The 11,017-nt window shown below is 32.3% G+C and overlaps 2 protein-coding genes across 2 annotated transcripts; one reads left to right on the forward strand and one right to left on the reverse strand.

Moving 5' to 3' along the window:
* LOC107641048 (chemocyanin-like) lies at positions 2,960-4,884 on the forward strand. Its single transcript, XM_016344557.2, has 3 exons — positions 2,960-3,139; positions 3,423-3,607; positions 4,134-4,884. The coding sequence occupies exons 2-3, from the start codon at positions 3,427-3,429 to the stop codon at positions 4,580-4,582; spliced, it is 630 nt and encodes a 209-aa protein (XP_016200043.1). The 5' UTR covers positions 2,960-3,139; positions 3,423-3,426; the 3' UTR covers positions 4,583-4,884.
* LOC107644048 lies at positions 8,186-10,858 on the reverse strand. The gene is made up of 3 exons (XM_016347828.2): positions 9,721-10,858; positions 9,232-9,554; positions 8,186-8,531 (listed from the first exon to the last, which is right to left on the reverse strand). The coding sequence occupies exons 1-2, from the start codon at positions 10,484-10,486 to the stop codon at positions 9,328-9,330; spliced, it is 993 nt and encodes a 330-aa protein (XP_016203314.1). The 5' UTR covers positions 10,487-10,858; the 3' UTR covers positions 8,186-8,531; positions 9,232-9,327.

Genomic DNA, 11,017 nt, shown 5'->3' on the forward strand with positions numbered 1-11,017 from the left:
CTATTTATATTAAAAATAAGATGTATATATATATATTTTATTTACACTATAAATAAAATAATATAAACAAAATATTAAAAAAGTCTATTAGTATCTGAAATAATAATAATAAGTATAAAATTAATTAAAATAATAAATATTTAATATTTTTTATTATAAAATTGTTAAAACATAAACTTAGATGAGTTATATAAATCAATTTTATTTTTTAAAATAATCCAATAAAATTGTTAAAACATAAACTTAGATGAGTTATGTAAATCAATTTTACTTTCTAAAATAATCCAAAATAAACTATAAATACTGTCTTTTTAGTTATCCAATAGTCTATCATAAAAATTAAATAGATATATAAGTATCTCATTTACACTTTAAATAAAATTGACTAAAAAAAATTTAATACATATCTCGTTTACATCCTAAAAAAAATTAAATTAAATGTCCTTCTACGATCGCAAGAATTTTAATCAGGTTAGGATTGCTGCATCCATAGCACCATCATGAATAAAAAAAATAAATTATTATTTATTAAAATTGTATTAATTTAATAAAATTAAAAATTATTTATTGTATCATTTCAATAATTTTATCAAATTTAATTGTAATGAATATAAAATTAATTTATATATTTTATGAATTAAAATATCAATGCTTAAATCTTTTATATTAAAATCAAATTATTTAAGTTCAATTATTTTTTATGATAAAAAAAAACGAGGACTCATATTACATTTGTACAAATAACAACGCTAAAAAAATTATACAAGATCAATAGTTTAGAGCCAAGTATTAATTCTTCGTAAAGCTATATTTTTTTGTCATACTTAGGATGTAAACGAGATACATATTAATTTTTTTTTAGTCAATTTTATTTAAGGACAATTTACCCAAATAAATAAAATGGGTGAAAGCTTTACTCAAATACTTAAAACAGAAATCCCTTACGTATATGTGCATTTTCATACTTCTATGTAAATCGTGGGAAGCTACCACGGTTTCTGATTTTAACATAAACCGTGGCAAGCTACCACAGATTATGGTGTTTGTGGTTTGTGTGTAAACCGTGGCAAGCTCCAACGGTTTACGAAGAGAGAGAAAGTTAAGCATAAACCGTTGAAGGAGGAATTTTTATCATAAACCATTTATTTTTAGATGTTTGATTGCATCAATGTGGTATCATTTAGACTGCGCATGATAATTGTGACAGAATACATGTATATAATAGAAGCTCAAACCGCTTAAACTATCAAATACGTAGCAGATAATATATTAGACAATTCTCAAACCTTTTTAACTATCATTTCCTGTTACTTCATTATTGTGTCATGTCATGCACCCAACAAAACAAATCTAATGTAATCTAATCTTCACTCTCAAATCTCAATACTCACGGCTCAATACACAATAGTAAACACAATTTTGTTAACACATTCATCGTATTTTTTTTAAGTTTTGGATTATAAAATTAAAGTATCAATTATATGTATAAAATATATATTAAAATATAAAATATATATATTTTAATATATATTTTATACATATAATTGATACTTTAATTTTATAATCCAAAACTTAAAAAAATACTATGAATGTTTTAACAAAATTGTTTTACTATTGTGTGTTGAGTAGTGAGTATTGAGATTTGAGAGTAAAGATTAGATTACATTAGATTAGTTTTGTTGGGTGCATGACATGACACAATAATGAAGTAACAGGAAATGATAGTTAAAAAAGTTTGAGAATTGTCTAATATATTATCTGCTATGTATTTGATAGTTTAAGCGGTTTGAGCTTCTATTATATACATGTATTCTGTCACAATTATCATGCGCAGTCTAAATGATATCACATTAATACAATCAAACATCTAAAAATAAATGGTTTATGATAAAAATTCCTCCTTCATAAACCGTGGGAGCTTGTCACGGTTTATGCTTAGCTTTTTCTCTTCGTAAACCGTTGGAGCTTGCCACGGTTTACACACAAACCACAAACACCATAATCCGTGGTAGCTTCCCACGGTTTACATAGAAGTGTGAAAATGCACTAAGGAATTTCTGTTTTGTGTATTTGAGTAAAGTTTTCACCCAATTTATTTATTTAGGTAAATTGCCCTTTATTTAAAATTTAAATTAAATAATTAAAAATTAACATCAATTTAACTAAAAAAAATTTTAATTAACGAAAAATTCAAACACAATGTTTGTTCAGATAATAATAAAAGATAAGAAAGAGAAAGAGAGCCAAAAGGGAAAATGATAATTATAAAGTAGACTTTAAAAAAATAGCTTCCAATCAACAATTGACACATAAAGACAACTTGTTATATTGATTTTCTTCATAAGTACCATAAAATCTCCCTCAGTAATTTTATTTGGAGTTTCCTTATTTCTAAGTATAGTCCATTTTCAGTCTTAGAATTCTCTCCTCCAAATCAATTAATCTATCTTCTACTCCCTGCTTAGAACTTTGAACCTCCACATCTCTAGTAATATCATTCAACCATCTAATAAATTTGCAGTATGACAAATTGTCCTATAAATACAACTAAAAAATATACCATAAATAGTAACTATGAATTTCAATTCAACAGAACACTCAAAACTCAAATAATTAGTTAACTTATAAAAATTAACTACTAATTAGTTAAATTATAAAAATACATATTTGATATTCATTAAATAAATTGATTAAGCTATTTTAAAAATATTTAATTATTCAATTATAATAAATTGAATTATTCTGTTATGTTCAATTTAATTATTTTAGTAATTGATTATTTTATTTAAAAATATGTAAATGAAAAGATATTGTAAAATATAAATAATTATTTTTTGTGATCAAAGTATTTAAAAAATAAAATAAAATAAAAACTTGACTTACACTGCGTGTCCACGATCCTTATGGTTAGTGCGCCCGCATTGTAGCATATTCTCTGCAACTGAATGAGAAAGCATGCCATGAAGCGTGAAATCTCTCTCTCTCTCTCTCTGAAACAATTTAAAAAAGGCGGGAAAACACTATGGACTCTCACTCTGTCATTCATCACTGTTAGTCTGTTGTTACCGCCTTACCTTCCTTTTCTCTGAATTTACAGCTAGCTACGATTTTCTCTTCTTCTCTCATATTATTGCTAAAGGTACATACCTCGAATTTCATTTTCCATTTTCTCGAGAAAATCAAACTGCAGTACTGCACAATGATCAACTTGTTCCATTTAATTTTCCGAATATGCAAATCCAAATTACTTGCTCGAAGGAAAATTCGATATTCATTTGCATTTTCACGTACGTCAAAATTATTCTTCAGAGAACTTTTATAGATATATGATTTGTTGCGATTAGATAAATTCGTCCACTATCAGTTTATAAATAGTTGATGAAATTGATTCATGTGTGTTTGATTATTGGTTTTGTTTGAAGGAAAATGGAGCAACTGAGGGCAGCATGGGCAGCGAAGACTATCGTTATGATCATAATCACTTCCATTCTTTTCCAATGCGTCTGCGGTGTTAACCACACCGTCGGCGAAACTTCTGGCTGGGATCTCACTTCCAATATCCAGGCCTGGGCCTCTTCCGCTACCTTCTCCGTTGGCGATGATCTCGGTATATACCTTTATACGTACAATGCATTATTATCTCTTCTGTATATGAATTCCAGTTCAAGAAATTAACAACATATGATGATTCGTTTCCACCATCTTAATTCGATCTTCAAATCTAGCACAATGCACATGCATAACTGATTGACTGCTTCGGTTTAGTTAAACTTTCGATCTATTTTGAGCAAATATCAGAATTCATGTCTAACAAACACACTTCTGTGTAATTTATTTATTTATTAACAGAAAGGCATAACGGTTTTCGTTCTCCAAAATGTTCCTTACTAACAGAAACAGTGCCATTGTGCCAAAGCCAGTCACGTTTTTTACATAAACACTTCAGATCTACACTTTATTTAAGAAGATCAAATTAAGTGAATCTACTTTTTTTTTTTTTGACGGAGAATCTACTTTGAATAAATGGAATGAAGTTCAATTCTATTGTAAACTTACCTAAGATCAACCATGGAAACTGGAGCATTAACGATTATCAATTTCTAACCCTCTGAGTCTCTGTTGCGTGTTGACAGTGTTCTTGTATACGCCGGTCTATGATGTGGTGGAGGTTAACCAACAAGGTTACGACACGTGTACTATCGCCAACGCCATGGCCACGTACAGCTCCGGGGAAACAGTGATCCACCTCACGGTACCTGGAACCCGCTACTTCGTTTGCGGCAGATTGGGCCACTGTCAACAGGGCCTAAAACTTCAAGTCCAAGTCCAGACCCAGGCCCAGGGACAGACCCAATCCAACAATAACGGTGCTCCTCCACATTCTTCTGGCAACTCCCTTCCGGCTCCGCCTCATTCTGCCCCCGACACTCCTCCTGCTGACGTTCCAGAATCTTGCGATTGCTCACGTGCTGACCACATGCTTACGTCGATTACGCTCGTGATCACCACCGTGATCCTCTCTTCCGCTCGCGCTTCGTTCCTCTTCCCACTTAAGCATCATCTCCTGCTGGTTTTCACCTGAAGCGGTGAGCTTCCTCTGCTTCCAACCACACATTTTTAGTTACCTATTATGGACTATTCCTTTTGATGGCATCATATGATGGGTGATTTCATTCATTTCATTTCACTTCAGTCAATTGCTCTGTTGGTTGGGCGTATTGTATTCGAAATTGTTCTGTCAGTTTGACTTCTCGTATGTTTAGTCTTGCTTAATTGAATTTCTATTCCTTCTTCCATTTAGTTGTTAATTTTTGTTTACAGAATAAATGTGAATCAAAACCTTTTTTTCGGGAAGAAACAGAATTAAACAATACCTATGTTTTGCATTACTGCTTTCAAAGGCTGATTTATTTAACAGCATTTTCCTTAGTTATATCCTTTGTATTTTTCTGGTTATGCTTCCACAGTCTAAGAAATATCATGAAAAAAATAAGCGTGGCCCTGATAACCCCACGCCCACGAAATTGTTAGACACATAATAGAGCAGTGGGGACAGCACCATTCCCATTAGTTTTTGTGGTGTAATGATCATCTCCATGGCTACCCTTCTAAGTTCTGATTCTCTGAATCTGATTCTTAAATCCCCACATGAAAATCATTGAGAAAAAGATATATTTGTTGAGATAAAAAGTATGAAAAATATTGCTACTAACTAGTTTGTAGAAAATTGACTGGAATCATGACAATTATTTAAACTTTAACGTGTACATTATGCTTGAGGTTGATTTTTTTTATTTTTTATTTTTTATTTTTTATTTTTTTTGGAAGAGGCTGAATACTTTGTTAGGTACTTAGGTGGGAAAATGCTGAGGAGAATTTAAACATATATACAATCCGTGTCCACGACAACTTTTAATTTGATGATGATGTTTGGTTTGTTTTTCATAAATTTAAGGCATACAAATATTTGAGGACTCCAATTGAACGTTCCCCCAACAGTGTCGTTTTTGTATACATACGCTGACATATCTCATTACAAATATAATCGCCACCACAGATGTTGATGAGTGAGAGGGGAAAAATTGGAAAAAAAACAGAAGGCACATAAAAGGAATGAACGGCTATGATTTGAATTGATATTTGTAAGTTATGCTAGTTGTATTTTATGAACAATTATTTTCAATCCAACCAAGAAGGTTGGAGCAAAGACAAAATAAAGTTCAATAATGCTTTAATAGATGCTATAAACATCTCTAAAACTCTCTTGTTTTTCATAGACGCTCAGAAAAGGACTCGACATTATGAATTTGCATTTTGAAATGATGACCAAGGAAAAAATGGAAGGGGCGAGGGGGTGTAGACGGTGTAGTTTAACTTCAAACTGGACAGAGGAAATAAACATAATGGTTGTTTTTTCTTTCTTTCTTTCTTTCTTTTTTTTTTCTTTTGTTTTTGTTTTCAGGGAGGCTTCCTTCTCAGCTTTTTATTCATCAAAATTTTCCATACTTTAGGACATAGAATTCTTCAGGGGTATTCTGTAGTCTGCACCCTTATGACCTTATGTTGAAAAAACTGCCTAGTGCTTACTACTAGCTTAAATAGCCTCTTGTTGAAGGAAGCACTTACTGTTATGTTCCATGCACTGTCTGGTTCCCCCTAGTCAATAGCTTCAGGTCCACAGCTGCTTAATAGATAATAGTGCCACAACAACGTGTACAAGCATTTTATGGTTTGTTTAAATTAGTGGTTTTTAAGAAAAGGACTTGCCTTTTGAAAATGGCAAACATTTGGGGTCTTATGCTTTTGTTATGCTTACCACATTCTTCTTAATCGATTTTTAGACGTAATTATTATACATATAACCATCTATTGTGTAGACAACTTGATTCAATGCATACCCCCAACTTGCTCGTTGTCTTTGCATTTCCAGTCATAGTGATAAGAGAGTAAATTATATAGTTATCTTTAGACATTACACATAACACCTTTTATTTTGTTATTATTATATTGGCATCCCACATAGGAGTATTCAGCATAATAATTTTATTAGAGCGGTGTTTACATAAATATTGTGGGGACATGGTTGGCAATTAACTTCAATCTCTAGAGAGAAAAAATAAAACAAAAAAGACTATACAAATAAAACTTTAGGGAGCAAACTCTTGTGAATAATTAAACAAATTTATACAAAGGATCGGATTAATCTAACTAATACTTCAAATAAGGCATACCTGGAAAGATCTCTCATATAAAAAGCTATTTCCAGGGTAGCAGAATCCACTGATAAAAGTGGGAAGAAAAAGTAAAAAAGAGACGAATTGAATGTTAATATTCAAAATTAATAGTTTCTAATTGAAGTTAAAAAGCAGTTTGCAGAAGTTGGAGGGTCCCCGTGTGTATGGTTTATTATATACGATAAAAATAAAATAACTAGCAGGTTATATTTATATTTCAAGCTGTACAAGGTCCTACTTCTTTATGAGGCTTTGTACTCTCAAACCACTCGAGGTTTGTGACACTACAGAGAACCATATGGGGTTCCTTTGTTTCAATTTTCAGTGGCATGTGTCGGGCAGCCAACTTGCTTTCTGATCTTGGGTACCATCATAATTACTCATGAAGCCTTCAAGCAACAGCAAGAAAGTGCTATCTCAACATTAAAAATACTTGTAAACTTCTAAAACTACATTTAATCTTTTTTTATATTACTTGCAACGGCCCCATATAACAACAAATAACTAAGGTGTAAAACATAATTCCAACAAATAAACATTTTTTATGTTGATCTGTAAATAGTCATCTAAAAGAATAAATATAATTAATATATAAAAATTAAATTCAAATTTTAAATGTATTTAATCTCATGAAAACATAAATAAAACCTAATACTTTTCTTATTTCGAAATTAGAAAGGATGATTCTCAATATTATCTACATTGATCTGTTCTATACTATTCTAAAAGGTGAGATATCCATGTGCATGTGCGTGAATTCCCTTAGGTTTATTGCCTTAATCTCAATTTGGGCCCAAAACTAAATGTTTACCTTTTAAGATATTGACCACATAACCAATCTGTTTAGGCCAAGATCAACACCTTAATTAAAGGTGCCATGCAAAACCATTAATCATCACTCTTAAACTTAACGTTACTTTCAATTTATCCATATTCATGCCCTTAAAACCCATATAGTAAAAAATATAAAAATCAATAAAAGCCTAGGTTCTTTTTAACACGACAGTGTACTTAAAGTTGTCCTAGCCTTTCGGTCAACTTATGATGTTAATTAGATATTGTCAGTGTCCCCATTGCATAATGCATTATCTATGCTAAAATTGCAAATATCATATAGGCAAAGACTAGTATAGTACTCCTCTTCCTCTGAGTTCCTTATATCAATCAACACAAGCAGATACCACCTCCTAGCATGTGCATGGTTCCTTTTTCGTTATTGGAAGGGGATAGGTGATTTAGTTCAATTGGGACCTAATTCACGGTTGTTCCTACTCATATTTCCTTCATTTGTAAATATATATATTTTTTTGTTATTTTAACAAAGACATCATATAAAGATGATATTATGAATCGTTAAATAGTTCAGTGTAAAATCATCTAATTAGTCATCTATTTTTTTATTGTATTATTTAATCTAAGAATGGGGAGAGTAATTTATTTGGAGGAAAAAAAGAGGGCAACTATGCATCACATACTAAAGTAAATTAGCTTGCAAACTAGCTCTGCATGAAATTGCAGCATAAGTACAAATAATCCTCCTCTTAGTGCGTGTTGCCTAGGGTTCAAATTACATAGTTACTACAACCCTTATGTTTATATATATCATAAAATATATATAAAACACTAGACTTATTGAAAGAGAACAACATAGATTAGGGGGAAAAAACTAATAATAATATTATGCCTACTATGTCACAAGAAACTTGACAAGGGAAAAAGTCCACCATGTCCTCTGATACACATGTTTTGGCTTCTTCACACAGTCTCAGCAGCAAAAATATGTACACACATCAAGTCCTGCCAATGAGAAAGAAAAAACGGTCAACACTCAAAACTATAGTGACCGACAAATCGAATGTGAGAGATTAGATGTATAGTGTTTATATTAATAGTATTATTATTATTATTTTCTACACTTCAATCAAGTGCTAGTTAGGTGGAACAGCCTAATCAAAGCTGGATTCATTTAATTGTGTATAGTTGTGGTACCCTTTTTTTTTTTTTATTTCTATGCCAGGTGTTACAAGCCCAATGCTTCATACTTGAATATCCCATAAAAATGCAACAATGAACAAGATAGTCACACTTTTGAAGTCACATAAGTTCATATTTGTGTATAGACTATAGAATAGAGAATCATTTCTGAGGTCATAACTAGTGAAGAAAGAACAGTATTAAAAGTTCAACAAGCACTATCATTTCTGGTTATGTTCAATTTAGATACACAAAGATTCCATATTAAAATAGTGCTATACTTAACTCTGCCACTATCAATTATTCCGAATTATTATAAGTATAAAATCCTCATCTACTACCATAGACCAATCATTTTAAGCTTGTTATGTAAAGGCTGGTTTTATATCTAAACATCACATTGCTGCAGAATACAAATACACATACAACATGGGAATGCAATTAATGAATGTAAGAAAAACATAAAATAAAATAAAACAGCACAAAAGAGTTGAGAATATGAATATCTTATATTTATGTGTACCTTCAAATGGTTAATATACTTCAAGAGACTCTCATTTTGCTAAATAATTATTTTCACTGTGACTGGTGAAAAAGGAAGATGAAGAACAACATCAAGCTAAGCTCGGCCATTGACCATTTTCATGTGACGTTGGTAAGATTCAAGTCTCTGAAGCTTCATCTGATTGTTGAAATTCTTGATGAATGCTTCAGCCCTGAGATTCAACTCCTCAGGGGTCATTGACTTCTCCCTCCTCAACGAAGCTCTGTCGTTGAAAGTCTCAGACTTTCTCAGTTCCTTTTGAGCCCAAGTCACAGGATCATCATCATCACCACCACCATAGCCTATGTTGCATAAATACAAAAACAAATATTGAATATAATACCATAAAAAAGCATCCCGGTGCACAAACATCGTGCATTAACGCAGGATTCGAAGAAGGGCCACACCCGAGTAAGTGATCATTATTTGATGCAGATAGAGTAAGTGATCATCATGAAAGATCAGTACCTTGTCCATTGTTATGTCGTTGAAATGGCTCTGCCTTGGAAATCCTTGCACCACCACTCCATGTGTCACTCTTCTTCAGCTGTGGCTTCATTGTTTTCCCTTGACCCTCCATGATAGCCCTCCATGTTGCTTCTAGTGTATCATCATGATCATCATCGTGATCATGATCATCGCCTTTTTCATCGGATTCCGGCAAGAAATAGTCGTTGGTGCACTTTTCCAATGATGGGCTGGTCAGGATTTTCTCAAAAGACAAACCAAATTCTCTCAACTTATCATAGTCATAATCAGCATCAACAACTTCTACTTCTTTTTCTTTTTCTTCTTCTTCTTGTTGAATAGCCTCTTTCTCTTGTTGATTTGGTGGCTCATTGTTTTGGATTACCGGGTGAGTAGTTGGGTTGGTGGGAGTGTCTGAAACAGTGGTGGTTGCATCTGAATCTGAATCTGCATCAGTTTTCTTGGGTGAAGAAGTAGCAGAAGAGAAGGGTATGGATTGGTGGGAGAAGTTGGAGGAAGCAGCAATGGTGATGATGATGAAGTTGACAATGATGTAAACAAATGGGAGAGTCAACCAGCTTGTTGCAGAGGTCCAAAGGCGAGGGAGAGTTGAGAGAAGAAGATCGAATGTGTATGGGATTATTGCCACTTTCAACAAAAAAAGAAGGGATACAACCCCCATCATCATCAGCACAAGCTTTGCAACCCATAATCCTGCTTCCAATCTCTTTGATTTTATACAAGATGGGTTTTGAAAAAGATCCATCTTTCAAACGCAACTTTGAGAGTTTCTGAAAGGAGGGAATAGGACTAGTAGTGTTTTACAAGAATTATGACAAGATAGAAAAAAAAAAGATCTCTCTGGAAAGAAACTATTTGAATGAGCAACACATGTTTTATGTTTGAAGTTAGCGAGAAATTAAAGTTCCTTGAACATGGAGCAAAAGAGAAGAGAATGAGAAAATTGAGTAGAATGATGATTAGAGGATTCAGAAGATGTGTCGTACCAAGATTATTGAAGGGTATTTGAAAGAGAGAGTTAGAGAACTGTTTCAGGTGCTGTTGTAGTTGGTTGCAGAGGTAACAAAAATTCCATTAGTACTCTGCTGGTTGTGGTTTAGTAGTAGATGTAGAGGACCACAACCTTCAATTTAAATCAAACAAACTCTTACTATCCTTCATGGATTCCCCACCGTCAGATTCTTTTCATTTATCAATGCCAGGATTCCACAATTTCAATTTTTTTTTGTTGATAATGGATCTCTCAATTTTTTTAATAATTAAAACAGTAAATATA

The sequence above is a fragment of the Arachis ipaensis genome, chromosome B05, assembly GCF_000816755.2.
Source record: "Arachis ipaensis cultivar K30076 chromosome B05, Araip1.1, whole genome shotgun sequence".
Taxonomy (NCBI): Eukaryota; Viridiplantae; Streptophyta; class Magnoliopsida; order Fabales; family Fabaceae; genus Arachis; species Arachis ipaensis.